General features: G+C 34.6%; 1 protein-coding gene across 1 annotated transcript in view; it reads left to right on the forward strand.

Annotated features, from left to right (window-relative positions):
- Positions 1-20791, forward strand: part of Klhl4 (kelch like family member 4) — a 146719-nt gene that overhangs the window by 69801 nt on the left and 56127 nt on the right. The window contains exons 2-3 of the mRNA XM_063246162.1: positions 19287-19454; positions 19806-19942. Of these exons, the coding sequence (XP_063102232.1) occupies positions 19287-19454; positions 19806-19942 (305 nt within the window). The remainder of the gene's footprint in view (positions 1-19286; positions 19455-19805; positions 19943-20791) is intronic.

Raw genomic sequence — 20791 nt, forward strand, 5'->3', positions numbered from 1 at the left:
CAAGTGGAAGTACCTTGAGAAAAATAAATCAAACTCACAGTTGTAAATATCATGTTGTCTCCCTAGTGTAAAAATAAAAAGAAAAAAATGCATGAAAGAGTAATAAGATACAAAATGTACAATAAATATTTTGATAATGAAAGGGAAAGAAAGTGCTCAAAAGGGACTGCTTATGTTAAGATGCACCCAGGCACCTTATCTTTAACAAAGGGGCTAACTATGTCCAATAAGAGAAAGATAGCCTCAAAAGGAAAGAAAACCTGAGATAGGGAAAGGAGATAAGGAAGAAGGGAAAAGATTGTATTTATATAGGTGTGTGTGTGTGTGTGTGTGTGTGTGTGTGTGTATACAAGATAGATGCATATACTACTAATCTACTACTAATCTCTGTTAATTCATTCAAAAGAACCATTTGTGCTTTCAGTTTTTTGTCATTTGCTATTTTTTTCATGCCTAAACTTTGCAAACTGAACAACTACTTCTAAAATAACAAGATGTAATATATTAGTATTAATTTTCTATTTTTTGAAATTATCATTTCTATCCTTTATGTTTTGCTTTTTCAACATAAAAAGAAGAGATTTCAATATCAATTTTATATTACCTTGGAAATAATTTTCACTCACTAAGTTTTGAATAAAGAAATGGATAATTCCAATTTAAAATGATTAATAAAATTCAATATAATGGATACTATGTTTCTTAATCTATTTACAGAAGAATTAATTTATTGAGTGTACTTACTATGTTTCACTATGTTGGTAATTTCTACAGGAGGTATAACTGACAACAAAAACAGATCAATAGAAATTATCACCTGGGAAATACCATCTTATAATTAGGATATTTAAGATAAATTCATTAATTAATATATAGTTAGGCAAATATAGCATAAATAATTACAGAGAGAAAATTGATAAGTAGTCAGAATATTCAAAAAGAATTTATCAATGGTTAGCACAAAGTTTATGGTTGAAACTATAACTTGGTGTCACATTGTGGTGTCAACAAAAAAATTTGCACTTAAGCTGGTTGAAAATTGGGAACTATTGAATGCTTTTAAGAACATGAAAACAATTAATAGAGCTGTATTTATTAATAGTAGTCAGACAATTTCTTATAGTATGGTTTAGAGAATAGAGTGTCATAGACATGAGTCTATTAATTGTTATTAACTGGAAAACTGTGAAAAGGAATGAGAATCTTCATCAGGTGGAAAGAAACTCATAGTAAAAAGAAAAGATAAAGTAAAATTTGGTAGTTGTATAATATTACATAACCTTATTTAGCATTTAGAACACCTCTATGAAAGTGATTGCTATAATTATTACTTTTACAGAGGAAATAATCAAAGTGATGACTTAATTCATTTAAGGTCAGAGACCTAATGTTTGCAGAGGTAAGGCATGGGCCTAGTTTTTAAAATAAAAAAAAAAAATCATGGTCTTTTCCTTATACAACTTTTCATGATCCACTCTTTTTGAAAAAAATTACATGACTTGCAAACATAGATTTAGGAGCATAAGCGAGTACCAGTTAACTTTTACCTTTGGAGAAAAAAAAAAAAGAATAGATCAGTGTTTGATATACTAAATATAATTTGACATAAATCTTCTTTGCAGTTTTACACTAGCTATTTGAAATATCAGTTAAAACTTGCATGTAATCTCAACAATTTGGGCACTTGAAGAAGGAAGATTCAAACTTCAAATCCATCCTTGGCAATATAGTTACTTAGTAATACCCTGTTTCCCAAAAATATTTGGTTTCATATGCATTTGAATGATAGCTGATCATGACAGTAAACGAAACTTCAAGGAAAAAAAGACAGCCAAATATACTTTTAATATTCTGACATTTAAAAAAAAGTGAACAGTCCATGCATGCACATTTAAAAAAGATACGGAGAGATACTAGAAATAAGAGAGGAGACAAGCTCAGGTGGGAATGCATTAAAAAACATTATAACAAAAATTTTTGATTCCAGGAAGACAATTTGATCCACCTGAGTGCTCATACACAATACATATTATAACAAAGAATTTTTTCTTTTGAATTTCAATGAACATTTGAGTATACATGCTTAGAAACACTGATTTAAATGGACATTTTTAAGTATTTTTCACTACAGTTTTAATGTGTCGGAATAGTGTGTTAATAGTTTTCCACTAAGGCCTTGAAATGTAGCTGCAAGTGTCCAAAAATAATTCTAGCAATAGTCTTTGGCATCTTAATTTTATTATCAGTCCATTCATAATATAAGCAGTTCCTTGAAAGATATGGCTATTATATTACATAATGGGTGTTGAATTACTTTTTTGTTTTCATTATTATTTATTTGAAGTACAGTATGATAGGAAAGTAGAGTTTGAAAATTGTGTAACCAGAGTTTCTGTGTTTTGATTTTTATTTCAGTTTTCAAATTTGATTCACAAGTCAATTTTAATTTCATCATAACTTTTGATACTAAGTGATACATTTTGTTTAAATTGATTATAACTATGTACCTAAGTACAATCCATTTTATACTCTGTTCACTGAATTGATACCTGAGTTTAAATATTAAAACATGATTTACACGTCCAAGGGTATTGCTCAACATAACAAATGCCTGACTTGCAAGTGTAAGGTCCTGTATTTGATTCCTTGTAACAAAATTAAATACATAAATAAAAAAATAAATATAAAATTAAAAAAATTATTTGGTGAATATATATATATATATATATATATATATATATATATTCTCTATGTTTGTTATATGACCTTAGCAACAATAACATCAAGTGCAATGATAATACATGGTACCTCAATCTTGGTTTGTAATAGTTTTTTTCTGTGAAAATATCAAAGGTTCTTTTAAAAAAAGGCTGTTCTAAACAAGATGAACTTACAAGCACCTTTAGTGGCAGAAAGTAAAAAAATGATTAAAATAATACCCAAACAGTTGAATATGGTAAAGGGGCACAGCAACCAATTGTAAAAGCTCCTAAAAACCAAATCTAGGATAAGTTAAGCAACAGAATGATTAAGATATTTGTGGTTTATAACCAAAGTACAAAACACAATTCCATGAGCTGATAGTGATATAAATCATTTGTATATATGTATAATATACATAGTTCTATTACTACCTAGAAAATTATATTATAAAAATAACAATTTAAGACAAAATTTTTAACAGTTGTAAAAATAATTGTCTTGTTAGCTATAAATATCTTAGCATAAGCTTTAATATTTGTACATACACTTTCATGTACACTATTTAACAAGGTGAAGAGTTCTGTGGCATAAAAATTACTGTTGATAGTATTAATATTATTTTCATTTGGAGTTAGTATTAACATTATTGTTGATAGTTTGCTTATATATAAATATTACTGTTGATATTATTAATATTATTTAATTTGTAGAAGAAAATTGATGCTTATGAAGTGCTATGATTTGTATCTGAAATGTTCTCCAAAAGCATATGTGGTGACAGGTTGAGTCTCAATAGAGCTGTTTTCAGAGTTGGCTTTGGTTATGTCATTGAGTCACAGGGACTCTGAATTCATGAATGAACCAGTTGATGAGTTCATAATGTGATGGGTTATTGAGAAGAGATAAACATTTGGCATGTGGGACTGAGTTAAAAAGAAAGCTTTCTAGCACCAAGTACACTTGAGTGCTATACCTTCTTCTGACCCCTTGCTTTCTTTTTCTCTACTTCCTGGCTGCCATGTGATTAGAGCATCTTTCTTCCACCATGTCCTTGCACCATGATATTGTCCCTTATCACAGTCCCAAAGCAATAGGTTGCAACCATGAACCAAAATAAGTCTTTTCCCTGTAAGTTGATTTTCTCATTTTGTCATAACAACAAAAAGCTGACTAAAGCTTATATATAAATTGACTTGTTCAAGCTTACACATCAAGTAAGTAGCATGGTTCAAACTTATATGTAAGCATTTAGACTTCCTATCATAAGCTCTTTTCATTCCATCTTGGTGCTAACTACTCTTGTCACACAATGTGGTTAACACACAATGAAGCAAAGGGATGAATATGTTCTAATGCTTTGGATGCTATTACAATATCTGACTTAACATTATAATAACTAAAATGAGGGCAACAGAACTGAGATATACGAGCTGTAGGTGATTACTAAAGTTAAGTTAACATTATTAGACTGGCTTTCTTGGTACTGCTGTGGTGGTTTTCATTATATTTTCCTTAAATAATATCAAAGACTAAATTATAATTTTATTTTTATATCTTTAGGTTAGTATATTTGTTGGAGTATGTTATATTTTTATATCTTGAAACTATTTTCTTACTTCTCAAATTAAGATAACTATTTCTGCATTTTGAAATCTAGTGGATTTCTTATGACTCCTATTTTAAAATTTTAATATTAATAAAACAGCATATTGATTATAAAATATGCAAATACCTAATATATGCACTATGTCCAGAGAAAAGCATCTCAAACCAGATGTTATTCGAAGGTTCTTTTTCTTTAATCAAGTTAGACTGAAGAAAAATCAGAGAATAAAACATTTCTTGCTCAGGAATTGCCAAACGTATTAATTCTTTAGAAACCGTCCTGCCCCACTGTGGTATGTAGGATGGTAATCAAGGTAATTAGATATTGAATATTTAATTGATATGATTAATGTGAACTGAATTACTAATAAAGCAGAGGAATGATAAGAATGATGTGAATTACATACAACTTGAAAGTTCAATCATCATTGATGTTAACAGATTGGTGCTTTCTGAAAGAAGTAAATAATAGTCTGTTTGAAGTGAAGCAATAGACTATTGTTAAGCTATTCATACTATGTGTTAAAGGATAAAAATAATTTACCAATGTTTGTGTGTGCAAGTAAAATTTTCTAGAAGAAATCAACTTTGTGGACAGATTTCATTCAAAGTGTCTGTGTTTCTAACATGATCAACTATATTTATAACCAGAAAAATAAGAAATAACATACAAAAATTACCAATTTATGAAGTCCAGCATTTGACTTATTTGGGTGGAATTTGGTAGCCTTCAACCTGGCACTACCTGTGGATCCAGCTGGTATGACTGGTTGAGACTGAGTATGCTCCCTGGGTAAGACACAGCCCCTGTTTCCCTGGAAATAAAACTTGAGAAGACATTAAAAATGTCAGCACCAGTTAGGCAATGTATGCCTTATGTTCCAAGTACAGAGTAGCCACTTAGTAAGAGAATAGTGAAGTATAATCTTCTGTATGGTGCTTACTATTGATATTGTAATGACAAAGGTATTAATTATAGCTGAAGTTTATATTCTGGTTGAATATTATTTTCAGAGAAATACAGAAGTTGCTCCACAAGCTAATGTAGGATTCACTATGTATGGAGGGCACCACTTTGATTCAATCTGTAATCCAAATATGAAGACAGATTTAGCACAATCTGAATTTAATGCTTAGTGCTTGATTGTCACCACAATATCATTGATAAATTTTCCAAAGTTTCTTTAAGAGTTAAGAAGATTCAGAGAAATATCACTTATTTGAGTGAACAGATTGATGTGTCTTTGGATCAGTTATCCTTGAAAGTGCATAGGTTGAGTCAGGAATATGGAAATTGATAGAGCAACTGAACCCCATGCCAAGAACCAGAACACATACCGTGAGGCCAATACAAGGGGTTTTGATGAAAGGAAGCAGAACTGGCACTATATCCAGCATACCAGGGCAAGGTGCTGGTGGGGCAGAAAAAAAAAAAAAAAAAAAACACGTTTTTTTTATGGGTCCTAAGAGGGCTTGGTGGAGGGAAGGGAGTTAAGCAGATGTTTCTTATTTTTATTGTTTGGTGGGCCTTGTGGCTGGGCTCTGGGCCTGCTGTCAGTTGGGGACTTGTTTTACCTCTGTTACTTTTGATTATTGTTTGTCCTCTCTGGGTAAGAACAAACTCATGCTTTCTGAATTTTGGGATGCTTCCTCTTTTGAGGAGGGGAGGGGTGGTGGTGTCATACAAAAATATTCATTTTCATATACATATAGGCCAGGGGGATTGAGAATAGGGTGGCATGGTCTCATCTGGCTACTTTCTGCTGAACAGGGGCTGTAGTCAGGTCTTTGCTGAGGGGACAGGTCGATAGATTGGACTTGCTATAAGAAGTATAGGATTAAAATCTTGGATAGTTACTTTTTGAACAAGTTTTTGTATGGCATACCATCATCCCAGGAAGCCCTGACAGGTTTGGTCCTAGGTTGGTGAGGGGGGCTCTGTAGGTGAGCCAGGTGCGAGCAACAGAGTGTGACATGGTCATAATCAGGTACCCTCCTGGACATGGTTGACTTTCATGGTTGGAACAGTTCTGGGAAGTTTATTTCCTTGTAGTCCCAGTGTAAACACTTTGACCACCTGGGAAATTTGTTTTCTTGCAACAAGCATGAACAGCTTCCAGGTGCAGGCTGACCCTTTATCCCAATCTCTTTTTTTATTTTTAAGGCTAGACTGAGGATATAGAGTCAATGTTGGGATCAGCTGTAGGCACCATCTGATTAGAGAAATCTGAGAGGAGCATTTTGGGTAAAAGTTTGAGTGGTGACTTTTGTGACTGCGTAGTGGACTAGGGAGATGAGACATGGCCTGAGCACGAGTATGACTAAAAAGCCTACAAGGAAGCCCAGGAGTAGTGAGAGTCAAGAGAGGAACTCAAAAGAGAAACTGAAGAGGAGGCAGAGCCAGCAACCTGATGCCCTGTAGGTGGGGTTGGATAGCAGATATAAAGGTCAGGTTACATGAATATGGGGGCTAAGAGAGCCTGAATGTGATCTACAATAGAGATGGAAAGCAAAGAAATCTTGGCAATCAGGATATAAAGGAATAGCAAAAAATGTAGGAATATGAGATAGTTTAGCATATGTGTTTGGCACCAGTGGGTGAATTGGCATTATTTTATTATTAATAGTTCTGGCATCTTGGATTAGGTGATAGGAGCCATTAAATTTGATAGGGAGAATGAGGTGTTGAAGGTGAGAGAGTGACTGTTAGAGACCCATTAATTAACAAGTGGTGGATTATAGATTTGAACCTCCATTGATGTTTTGGGGTTACTGAGTATGGGGAACAGAAGGGAAGACTGAAGGTATTTGAAACAAATTAGCATCAGAGTAACATGGGTGGCATGAGTAGGATTAGAGGTGTACTAGACTGTTGAGTTGATGGGGGAGGAGGGAAAGGGAGGGCCTGAGCTAGCAGCATGTGATGTTTAGGAATGGGATATGAGAACCATGGAAAGAGAGACAGTAAAAGAGAAATTGAGTTTTTGGAGCTGATTTTTTTTTTAATCAAAAGGAGGTATAGGACAGATTTGTATAATAAGACAATTGTGTGTAAAGAACGGATTTGGATTCTGCAGAAAGGGAGTTTTGGCTGGGCAGGTTGTGTACGTTGGCCCTCAACAACCACAGTGGAGATGCAGACTGGGAACACTGGCCTGAAAACTCAGGAAAACACTATGGGTGGCTTCCATGTCAACAGGGAAAGAGGAAGGTTTTACCTGAGATGTTCAGTGAGACTTGGAGCTCTGAGAGAGATAACTTGATGAGGCCATGGGCCCTGAGCCTGATCAATCCTCTTTAGTGGTGATGCCCAGCAGATCAGACAGTAATGACTCTGAGGTGACAGTGTCTTATCCTGTGAGGGCAGGGAAGGTGATACCTTACTTGCTGTCTGAGAGACAGGGCAGTCATACTTCCAGTGGCCCTCTTGGTTGCAGATGGGATGAGTTCCCAGTCATGGCTGCAGATCAGAGCAGGCAGTTGTCCAGTGTCATTTTTCTGCCTCATTTGAAGCATGACAGTTGTGGGTTTTTGGGCTTTTGTGAATTGGGTTTTTGTGGCTTGTGTTTTATCTTAAGCTCCAAATGCTGCTGCTGCTGCTGCTGCTGCACCCTCTGTGGGCAGAAGTTGGACTCGGAGTTTAGCTTGGAATGCAGACTTTTGTTTAAGATTGTCCAGGAATGTAACCTTTTTAAAGGTTGTATTGTTTTTGTTATTTTTGAAGACATGGAAAATCATATCTAAGAGGTCTCTAAAGGACTGGGGATTTAGCTCAGTGGCTCAAGTACTTGCCTGCTAAGTATGAGGTCATAAGTTTGAGCCCCGGTACAAAAAAGAAAGAAAGAAAGAAAGAAAGAAAGAAAGAAAGAAAGAAAGAAAGAAAGAAAGAAAGAAAGAAGAAAGAAAGAAAGAAAAAAAGAAAGAAGAAAGAAAGAAAGAAAGAAAAAAGAAAAGAAAAATATCTAAGAGGTCTTGCTGGATGAATTGAGGACCAATGTCTGACTTTTGTTTTATTATTTAAAGAGAAAAAAAAGAAAGGAAATAAAATTTTAAAAAGCAGTAAAAGGATACAAATAATACAGAATTTCAAGAAAAAAATAGAGTAAGATATCACTAGTTAATAGGTTGCATATTGTCATCTTTGAAATAGTTGTCCAAATTATAAAATTAAAGCATGTAAAAGGAACAGTCATACAATGAGATTGCACACAGTGCTGATCAATGATCTAACAAAAGTTCAGTAATATGGATTTCCATCCTACACACTTAAACATACATGCAGTTATATCCCTTAGACTACCTTTCCTCTGTTTTTAATAACAATTACATTTTGGATTTTTTTACTCCCACAATTCTTATTATTTTTTGGAGAGAGTAAAACCTAACGTGGCTAAACAAAACAGAGTCGGTTAGAACAAAAGGATGGGCATAGTACATGATGTAAATATAGAATATCAGGTGATCTAAAATGGTTACCATTGTGCCTCTTGCTATTTTTTTAAAAAGTTGCCTATATGGTCAGGTATAATAGAATTGATCAAAACAGTACAGAACAAGACAAATTAAACCTACACTGGAGACCTTACAGGATTTCAAAAGAAGATAATAGTCAAAACATAATGGACATCTTAGTGAATCTTATTGCCTTCAAAATGGTTGCCTATACCCTAAAACAGATACTATCAAACAAAATAGAATACAATAAAATCTGATAGAACAAGATGGGGAGAGCAGTACTGGGAATCATATCAGGTTAATAGGAAAACAAAAAAGTTATTATAATATATCCCACTATTTTTAAATTTAGTTTTCCCTTAATTGAAAAAAAATGTAAGAAATAGATTAATTTTAAATAAGGATGGGATTGAGGTAAAAGAGGACATTGTATTAGAACAACACAGGTCAGAACCAAACTATTTAAGCATCATTGTGTTTCACCCCCAGATAATCTAAGATAATAGTAGTCACCATAGTGCCTCCTTCTTTGAATTATTTGAGTATAGCTTCATATAATACAGCATCAAGCATATCAAGTCAGCCTGAAATTATTTAAGAGAATGAAGAAATTACAGGGTATTTAGAACCAGTTAACAGAAAACAATGTTTTTTTAATATCTCTTTACCTATAAAAAATTTTGTTTTTACTATCACATATAGTAAAATATAGTAAGATACCACATGTTAAAGCCAGAGAAAACAGATGTACAACAGCTTTATGGGACTTCAAAACAAGATGATATTAAATCAGCGCTAGCTTTTATGCTGTGTTGTTTTCTTCAGAATAGCTATTCGTACTATCACTGATACTAAAATCGAACAACACAGGTTAAAACCATTGCAACTAATGAGTGATAACGTTATATGGATTAAAACCAATATGATTAGCAATCATGATTACCGTATATTTTATGTATTCCTATTATTTCTTACACTAGGGAAACTATTCGGTGTTTATACATGTGAGTTTTATTTATTTCACTTATGAGTACGGTCTCAAGCTGCGTCCACTTATTTACAAATATCTCAATATGATCATTCTTTATAGCTGAGTAGTACTCCATTGTTTAAAAATACAACAACTTTTGTATCCATTCCTCAGCTGATGGATACTTAGGTTGTTTCCAAGAGCTGGCTATTACAAATTGTGCTGCTATAAACATGGGTGCACATATATCACTGTGGTATGATGTTTTCAGTTCTTCTGGGAATATGCCTAGAAGTGGAATAGCTGGGTCAAATGAGGCTTCCAGTCCCAGCTTTTTGAGAAATCTCCTGACTGACCTCCACAATGGTTGTACTAGTCTACACTCCCACCAACAGTGCAGGAGAGTTCCTTTTTCCCCACAGCCTCTCCAGCATTTGTTGTTGGTGGTTTTCTTGATCTTGGCCATTCTTTCAGGGGTGAGATGAAATCTCAGTGTGGTTTTAATTTGCATATCTCTAATGAGCAGTGATGGTGAACATTTTTTCATTTATTTATTTGCCATTTGAATTTCTTCATCTGAAAATTGTTTATTCATCTCAGATGCCCATTTTTGGATTGGGTCTTTGAATTTTCAGAGTCTGATTTTTTTTTTTTTAATTCTTCATATGTTTTAGACAGAAGTCCTTTGTTTGAGGGGGCAGTTCACTAAGATTTTTTCCCAGTTTGTGGGTTTTCTTTTCACTGTGTTGGAAACTTCTTTTGACATGCAGAAACTTTATAATAAGAGGCGATTCCAGTTATTGACTCTGCGGAGTATTTCCCATATGGTTTGAGTACTGTTCATGAATTCTTTACCTACTCCTATGTCTTCAAGGTTTTTACCCAATTTGTCTTCCAATAGACTTAGTGTTTCTGTTTTAATATTAAGATCTTTGATCCATTTAGATTTTATTTTAGCAAATGGTGATACGCAAGGGTCTAGTTTTAGTTTTCGGCATATGGAGAGCCAGTTCTTCCAACACCATTTATTAAAGAGACTGTTGTTCTTCCAGTGAACATGTTTGGCCCTTTTATCAAAGATAAGGTGTGTTTGTAGTTGTGGTTGTAACTTCTAATTTATTCCACTGATCTTCAGCACTGTTTTGGTTCCAGTACCATGTTGATTTTACTACAGTTGCTTTGTAGAATAACTTCAAGTCAGGGATTGTGATACTTCCTTCCTTGCCTTTGCTGCTTAGAACTGTCCTTGCTATTCTAGGTCTCTTCTCACTCCAGATGAATTTTAGGAGTGATTTCTCGAGTTCTATGAGGTATGTTATGGTATTTTTATTGGGATTGCATTGAATCTTATAACAGTTTTGGGAGAATGGCCATTTTCACAATATTTATTCTTCCTATCCATGAGCAAGGGATGTTTTTCCATTTTCTGAGATCATCTTCAATTTCATTTTTCAGTGCATTATAATTTTCCCTGTATAGGTCTTTCACTTCTTTTGTGAGAGTAATTCCTAAATAATTCATGTTTTTGGTTGCTAGTGTGAAGGGTGTTGACTCTCTTATTTCTCTTTCTGTGCCTTTGTTGTTAGTGTATAGGAATGCTATTGATATCTGAGTATTGATTCTGTATCTCGCTGTATTACTGAATTTATTATATCTACGAGTCTTTCAATGTAATTTTGGGGATCTTCAATATAGGGTATCATGTCATCTGCAAATAATGATAATTTAACTTCTTCTTTTCCTTTCTCTACGCCTTTTATTTCTCTCTCTTGTCTAATTGCTCTGGCCAGTATTTCCAATACTATATTAAATAGGAGTGGTGATAAGGGACATCCTTGTCTTGTGCCTGATTTTAAAATAAAGGCCTTCAATTTTTGGCCATTTAGTATGATTTTGGCTGTTGGTTTGTCATAGATGGCCTTAATTGTATTGAGGTAAAGGCCTTCTATTCCAATTTTCTGTAAGATTCTTATCATGAATGGATGATGGACCTTATCAAAGGCTTTTTCTGCATCTTTAGAAATGATCATGTGATTCTTACTTTTGGCTTTATTGGTATGGTGGATTGCATTTATTGATTTATGTATGTTGAACCATCCCTGCATGCCTGGGATGAATTCCACTTGGTCGGGGTGTATGATCTTCTTGATGATTTGCTGCATCCTATTTGCTAATATTTTACTGAGGATTTTTGCATCTGTGTTCATTAGGCAGATTGGTCTGTAGTTCTCTTTTTCAGTTGGGTCCTTCTCTGGTTTTGGTACTAGAGTAATATTTGCTTCTAGGAATGATTTAGGAAGGATTGCTTCCCTTTCAATTTCATTGAAGATTTTGAGGAATGTTGGCATTAGCTCACCTTTATATTTCTTGTAGAATTCTGCAGTGAATCCATCTGGGCCTGGGCTCTTCCTTGTAGGTACAGATTTAATTACATTTTCAATTTCATAATAGAAATTGGGTTATTCATTAGTTTTATATCTTCATGACCGAGCTTTGGTATTTCATAAGCTTCTAGGAATTTGTCTATTTCCTATGTGTGATCAAACTTTTGAGAGTAGAGGTTTTTCGAAATAGGTGTTGATGATCTTCTGTATTTCTATAGAGTCTGTAGTAATTTTGCCTCTTTCACTCCTTATTGCATGAATATGAGCTTTTTCTTCTCTTTTTTAAAATAAGGTTGGTGCGGGGCTTGTCAATTTTATTTATTCTTTCAAAGAACCATCTTTTGGTTCGTTGATTTTTTGGATTTTTTTTGTCTCTATTGCATTGATTTCTGCTCTGATTTTTATAATTTCTTCTCTTCTTTTGGCTTTGGGCTTGACTTGCTCTTCTTTTTCTACATATTTGAGTTGTAACATCAGGTTATTTTTGTATTCATTCTGTTTTCCTGATGTGGGAACTCAGTGCAATAAATTTTCCTCTGAGGACAGCTTTTATTGCATCCCACAGATTCCAGTAAGTTGTATTTGTGTTTTCATTTGTTTGTAGGTATTGTTTAATTTCTTTTTTAATTTCCTCTGTGGCCCACTGATTATTCAAGAGTGTGTTATTCAGTTTCCATGTGTTTGTGGGATTTTTACACTATCTTTTATCATTAACTTCTAATTTCACAGCGCTTTGTTCTGATCGCATGCAAGGGATAATTTCGACCTTTTGCATTTATTTAAATATGATTTGTGAATTAATATATGGTCCATTTTAGAGAATGACCCATGTTCTCCTGAGAAGAATGTGTATTCTGTTGTTGTTGGGTCATATACTCTGTATATGTCTATTAAGTCTATTTGTTCACAGGTGCGATTCAGTTCTTTTATTCCTTTGTTGATTTTCTGTCTGGTTGATCTGTCCATTGATGTCAATGGTGTGGCAAGATCTCTTGTACTATTGTGTTACTGCTAATTTGGTTTTTCGTTTCTGTTAGTACTTGTTTTATATAACAGGGTGCTCTGGAGTTTGGTGCATATATATTTAAGATAGTTATTTCTGCCTCTTGAAATTTTCCCCTAACCAGTATGTAGTGTCCTTCTTTATCCCTTCTGATCATTATTGGTTTGAAATTCAGTTTATCTGCAAGCAGAATAGCTACCCCTGCTTTTTTTTTTTTAAGGTTCCTGTTGCATGAAGTATTGTTTTCCATCCTTTGACTTTGAGTCTGTGAATATCTTTTTGGGTTAGATAGGTTTCTTGTAGACAGCATATGATTGCATTCTGTTTCTTGATCCATTTTGCCAGTCTGTTTCTTTAATTGGTGCATTGATACCATTTACATTAATGGTTATAACTGTTATATATTGGTTTGTTGTTGACATGTTATCTTTTTGCTATTGCAACTTTATCTTTCTGTTCTGTTTAATTGTCTGCTTTGTTTAGTGGTTTTTCCTAAATGTATCTAGGTTGTCTTTCAGTATTCTTTGAAAGAGTTGGCTTGGTGATCATGAAGTTTTTCAGCTGTTCTTTGTTATGGAAGTATCTTATTTCTCCATCAATTTTGAAGGACGGTTTTTCAGGGTACATCAGCCTAGGTTGGAAATCATTTTGCTTTAGTATCTGGAATACTTCACTCCATTCTCTTCTTGACTTTGTTGTTTGTGCTGAGAAGTCTGCTGTGATTGTGATAAGTTTTCCTTTATAGGTGATCTGTCTTTTCTCTCTGACAGCTTTTAATATTCTATTTTTTTTTCAATTTCTGGGATGTTCATTATTATATGTCTGGGTGTAGATTTATTTTGGTTATGGCTATTTGGAGTTCTGTATGCTTCATTGGTTTTGATATCAGTTTCTAATCTTGTGTTTGGGAAATTTTCAGCTATTACTTCTCCAAACATCCTCTTGACATCCTTTATGTTGTCCCCTTCTTTTTCATTTATCCCTATCAATCTTATGTTTTTCCGCTTTGCATCATCTTGTAGGTGTTGAATTGTTATTTTCTGATTTCTTGTTAGTTTTAAAAGATCTTTCCTTTCCTGTTTGCTAGCTGCAATCTTGTCTTCGAGGTCTGATATTCTATCTTCACATACATTGAGGCCGTTTTTACAACTTTCAATGTAGTTTTTGATTTCTTGTATATCTCTTTGCATCTGCTTTATGTATTCTGTTTGTTTCTTATATTGTTCATCCAGGGATTCTTTTTGTTAAAGTCCTCCAGTTTTTAAACTGTGTCTTCTTTAGATGTGTTCAGCATCTACTTCATTTCTTTTATCATTTCTTCTTTTACCTGAGAGATTATTTCTATTTTGAATTCCTTTAAGGTTTCCCAGAGTTGCTTCTTTATTTCAGTTACTATTATTTCAGGTATTTCAGGTATGTGGAATGTGTTTTCTTCTATTCATGTGGTTCCTAGGCTTTCTTGGGATGGGATGGGCATTTTGGTCTCTCTTTTTGTCATTTTCCTGTATTTTCGAGCTTCAAGTGTTGTCCCAAGTGAGGGAGAGAGTTCCCCCAGACCGTGTCTAGGCCTGACAGGCTGGGCCCACAGGAAACCAAGGCCTGGTCCCTCAGGCAAAGAAGAGTGTTCCCTGAGACAGGGAAGGGATTCCATGCCTTAGCCCCACTGCCTGGGCTCAGCAGGAAACCGCAGGCAGATCCCCAGGCAACAAAGAGAGTTCCCCCAGACCACGGTGGGATTCCTAAGGCAGGATTCCTTGCCTAGGGCCCACTCGCTGGTCTGGCAGGAAACTGCATGCTGGACTCCAGGCGACAAAGAAAGTTCTCCTAAACTGGGGCCCAGTGTCTGACTTTTTGAATGTAATGTGAATGTCTGGTGTTGTTTGGAAAATAAAATGAAAATTTGTTTTGTTGAGGGGAAAAAGTGAAAGTGAGAATAATCATACAGCTTGGCATAGCTGATGCCATCTTGTGCCTTGCATTTGACCTAAAGAGTAAAAAATTATTCGGGGTACAAGTCTCATGAGAAAAGCAGAACAGGCTTCACCCACAAGAGATAAATTAACCTGCTCAACAAAGAAGCAGGATAAAGGTGTCAACCAAAATTAATGTAAGATTCTAACTAAATTATTTCCAACAGGACGCCTTGCTTTGCAATTTTTTGCTTTAAAAACACTGTGACCCTCTAGTTTGGGGCCATTTGGTTTGATTCTGATACAGGAATCTATGCGAGTTGTCATTGAACTCAGCTAACAATATCCAAAAATTCTTCAGTTTGACAGCTTGGATTCCTATATTGATTATGATCCCACCTCACATAGATCAGAATGGAATAAAAGCACATGAACATAGAAGAGAAAATGGGCACAGTAGAGAACAAGGGAAGCCTATGGGTACAGGGGCAAGGAGAAGAAAGGATACTAAAGGGTTTGAGCAGTTTGGAGACTCAGGTGGGTTTGAGAAGAATGACATAGAAGGAAGGAGGTCAGTTGCAAAGAGCAAAGAAAGCTTGGGCATAGGGCACTTTGGACCATTTTCCATTGCATTGACAAATGTGTAGATCCTAGAGGATATTAAAGTCAAGTGTACTTTTTGGGGAGGCCAAGTTGATCTGTTGTTTCAGAGGGAGGTGAGACATTTGGGTTTGAGTGAATCCCAGAAGTTTAGGGAGAACTCTAGCCAGGCATTGAACTACAGAGGTGTTACAGCTAGATCAAGGAGAGAGTTCCCCATAAGAGCCACTAGCAGGAGTATGAGACCAGAGAAAACAAGGACAAGGAGAATTCCTTCCAGGATGCTGAAAAAGCTCAACAGAGGAATGGATAAAAAAGGTGTGGTATTTTTATACAGTGGAGTACTATGCAGCTATAAAAAGGGACACGTTGAGATATTTATAAATAAATGGGTGCAGCATGAGACCATACTCATAAGTGAAATAAATCAAACTCACATGTATGAACACCAAATAGTTTCCCTAGTGTAAGAAATGATACAAATACATAAAAGTATGTGGTAATCATGATTCCCTATTATATGGCTTTGAAGCCTTATAAAGTTTTCACTCATTAGTTGGGAATGTTTTTATTCTGGGATGTTTTATATTATTGTCTGTGATGATATGAACAGCTATTTTGAAGAAAACAAGACATCATAAGCTAGTGCTGATTTAATATCATCTTATTTTGAAGTCCCATCAAGCTGTTGTTCTTCTGTCTTCATTGCTTTTACCATGTTGTATCTTGTTGGATTTTATTATATGTGATAGTATAAACAACATTTTTATAGGCAAATTGATAATATAGAAACCATCATTTGTTTTTTGTTAGCTGGTTCAAAATACTTTGTAATACTTTTATTCTCTTGAATGGTTTCACACTGTCTTGATATTTTTGATGCTATAGTATACAAAGTTATACTCAAATATTTCAAGGAAAGAGACACTATGTTAACTACTATTATGTCAGGTTATCTTGTGGTGAAATACTATGTTGTTTAAATTGTTCTGTTCTGACCTGTATTGTTATGTTGTTAATTCATCTTTTATCTCAATCTCTCCCCTTTTAAAAATTTTTTTTTATTATTTTTTAATTAAAGCAAAAATTTTAAAAAAATAGTAGCATATATTATAGTAACATTTTGATTTCCTAATAACCTGATTTGAAGCCCTGAATTGCTCTCACCGTCTCGTTTTCACTGCTTTTATTCTGTTCTGTTCTGTTTGATAGTATCAATTTTGAGGGTTTAGGCAACTACTTTGAAGGCAATAAGATTCACTATGATGCCCATTCTGGTTTTACTATTATCTTCTTTTGAAGTGCAGTAATGTCTCCAATGTTTAGGTTTTATTGGTTTTGTTCTGTACTGTTTTGTTCAATTTTATTATACCTGATGTTTTAGGCAATTCTTTTTAAGGTAGCAAGAGGCATTATGGTAACCATTGTTGATTACCTTGTTTTCTGTTTTTACATCATATACTATGTCCATACTTTGCTTTGACTGACTGCTTTGTTTTGTCACATTTGATTTTATTCTCTTCCCAAAAAAAGTAATAAGAACTGTGGGAGTAATAAAACCCAAAATGTGTAAATGTTATTGTAAAGAAGAGAGGAAAATAAAGTGCTCTAAAGGATACAACTGCAAGTGTATTTAGGTGTGTAAGATAGATAACCATATTACTAAGTTTTTGTTGGATAATTGAACACAATTGTTTGCAATCTCACTGTTTGAATGTCCACTTTGTATGCTTAATTTTGTAACTTAATCAACTATTTCTAAGATGACAATATGTAATCTGTTAACTAGTGATTTCTTACTGTTTTTTTTTTAAATTCTGTTTTACTTGTACCCTTTTACTGTTTTGTTTTGTCTTGTTTTTCTTTAAATAAAGAATTGGGGGGAGGAACCAAGCCAGTGGAGCAGACATCTCCAATTGAGAGGCCAGTCCTAATGTGCCAAAAAGGTGATGTGACAAAAAGCCAACCAAGCAGATGTCTCTGGTCTGGTGGGGGTAGTAATGGGAAAGTGGCCTGGCCTATGGATAGGACTTTCTGATACTAGTGAGGGGATACCGCCTTGAGGACAGCAAAACACCTTTGGTGTTTGGGGGAGGTGGGACATTAGTCAAGTTCTAAGGAGAGTAAAAGGTTTTGGGGAAGGGAAAATAATGAGACATAGGTGAGAAGAATAGAGGGAGAAGGTGAAGGGGTTGAAAAGTTAGAAAGTTCCTTGGAAGAATTCTAAAGACAGTCACCAAAAAGGGAACCTAGGAGCAGTGAAGAATAGATGGAGAGCTTCCAAACAAACAAACACAAAGTGGATGAAAGTTGAAGAGGCAGTCAGGGGACATGGGGGGAAGGCAAGAGAAGGGAAGAGCATGAATTCACAAATCTTCCTTCGGAGTTTGGAGCCCCAGCCAACTGTGAATGGCTGGAGGTCTGCTTCCACTGCAGGTGGCAGTGGGAAGTGAATGAGGCAGGACCATAATGGTCCCTGGTTGGGTGGGGTTGGCTTATCCCCCAGGCACTTTCCCGGCTTTTGTCACCAGATGATAGAGTGGCCAAACCACAAGCCAAGAAATCAGAACACACACTGCGAGGTTTACACAACGACTTTTAATCAAAGGAAGCAGAAGCGCAAGGTGTGTCAGTGGGGCTGAGCAGGGTTTTTATTCACAGTTAAGGTGGGGGTTAGGTGTTTTTTAGGTCATAGGCTGAGAGCTATGGGTGGTTTTTACACTTCCTTTATAGCACATCTTTCTCTGGAGGAGGTTGACAAGGCTCTCGGTTACAGGAGTTATTTCCTTGTTCTTATGGTTAAGCTCTTGTAACCTGCCAAGGGATGTTTTGTACCTATGTTTAGGCTTTTATAATGGTGTGGAGGGGGCTGATCACTGTTGGCCAGATCTATGACAGGCTTAAATTAAATCATAGTTCTGATTGGAAAATGATGACAGGAAGCAAAGAAGATGGCACACTGTGTATTTGTATATATTCGTGCAGATATCAAATTTTGAAGTTCTAAAGATTATTAGCGTATCTGAGTTTGTGTGGTATTAAAGTCCCACCATGTACTATATTGAAAATGTATTTAGGCAACTTTCATTACTGTAAATATAGCAGTCACCAAATTTTCCTGAAAAGTAAAAAAATAAAAATGGAAATATGTGGTTTCTCCTTCAGTTTGACATATTGTACATAAAATTACAGGACTCTCAGGTTAGTGATTATTCACGAAATATTTTTGATATGTAGTGAGTTCCTCATGGAGATATTTGAGAAACAATCAAAGTTTAGAGTTATTTTGAAGCAGGACTGAGGATTTCATGCATAAAGACCTAATTGTGATAAACTTAAGAATCAAAAAAGGGCATGGTATTTTAAATTCTATGCTTGCATACATAGTAATTTTTACTGGGGTGAAACATAAATTGTTATAATTTTTTGTAATATAAATACTAACCATGACTTCACTTTACTGGAAGATTAGACAGCAATCAGCATCAAATATTTCAGATCAGAGAGGAAGTATTAGTTTAACTTAATCAACTGTGTTGCTTTTCGAAGTTGGTTTTCATAAATTTCCACTAGATGTGTACATACACGCTAGAAATAACCACAGTGTTTGTAAAATGACGTGACAAACCATATTCACATTCTTAATTTCCTTTCAGATTATACACACAACATCCTGATGAAATGAATCATCCCAGGTCTGAGGAGTATTTCCATGCTGTAAACCATGCAAAGCAAACTCTACACAAAATGGAGAACTACTTGAAAGAGAAACAACTGTGTGATGTTTTGCTTATTGCTGGACATCTTCAAATTCCAGCTCACCGGTCAGTATCATTAAACAGATAGAATATGTGCAAGGTAGAGAAAGTATGAATGAAGAAAAATAAGTATACAGACCATAAATTGGATTACCAAAAAACATTAATGCATATTATTTATTTCTCTGTACCATATTTGAAACAGCTAAATATTTCAGAAATTGGCAAAACAATGCTAACTCTCCAAAAAAATCAATTTATTTATTCGACCTTTCTAAATTTACTATACTTTACTGAATTGTGGAAAATTTAAGCAGAAAACAGACTGAGCAGTACCACTAACTTAATGACTGCATTTTATGCTTTCAGTGACATTAACAATCTACGCATTTATTCACAAATCATTTCTTTTTCTAGGTTGGTTCTTAGTGCAGTGTCTGATTACTTTGCTGCAATGTTTACTAATGACGTGGTTGAATCCAACCAAGAAGAGGTCAAGATGGAAGGGGTAGACCCAGATGCACTTAATTCTTTGGTCCAGTATGCTTACACAGGTATGTACTGGATATGTGTTAAATCATAAAGATACTACATTATAAGACATACATTATTATTTCCAGCCCACAAGTGAGGCAAATGAAAAATTAGTAAGTAACCTAAGGTTGTATGAGAGCAGAGCAATGATTCCAAATCAACATAAAAAAGAACAAGCTCTAAATAATATAATGTAATAGCCTGGCATGGTGGTATATGCCTGTAATCCCAGAACTCAGGAGAGCGAGGCAAGAGGACCGTTGAAAGTTCGAGACCAGCATGGCTTCAAAGTGAGCTCATGACCAAATTGAACTGCTCAGTGAGGCACTGTCTCAAAAAATACAACTACTACTACTACTACTATTACTATTACTACTACTATTAGGTTATAAATATTTTTTCCATAATTTCAGAGAGCTATTTTAACATGAAAATGCAAGAACTTGAAAAAATACAAGAAAGTATCAATCTTGATTAATGTGGCCATATTCTTGTTTTAAAACAGAGTGAAAGTGGAATTTTCTAATTTCCCAGTACAGATTCAATCTTTTTCTTTAGGATAGCAAATTCATACAAACTCAAACTATAAAACAAAAGGAAAAAGAATAATTTTGGATACCAATATATCTTAATTTTTCTAAAATAATTATTTCATTTAAAGTCTATTTAAAGTCTCTCAGTATTTATAATTTAAATTTTTATGTATACAGTTTTGTAATTAGTAATGGATGCAATTAGTAATGAATGTATTGTGAAAATTTGCTACATTGCACATCTTAATTCTTTTAATGTTGCCTTTTCCTCTCCTTCCAACACTCTCACTCTCATCTCTTTTTCTCTGTACCTTTTGCAAGAGATCTATCGCCTTG

The sequence above is a fragment of the Cavia porcellus genome, unplaced genomic scaffold (assembly GCF_034190915.1).
Source record: "Cavia porcellus strain 051 isolate PalLab524CR breed Dunkin Hartley unplaced genomic scaffold, mCavPor4.1 scaffold_3, whole genome shotgun sequence".
Lineage (NCBI taxonomy): Eukaryota > Metazoa > Chordata > Mammalia > Rodentia > Caviidae > Cavia > Cavia porcellus.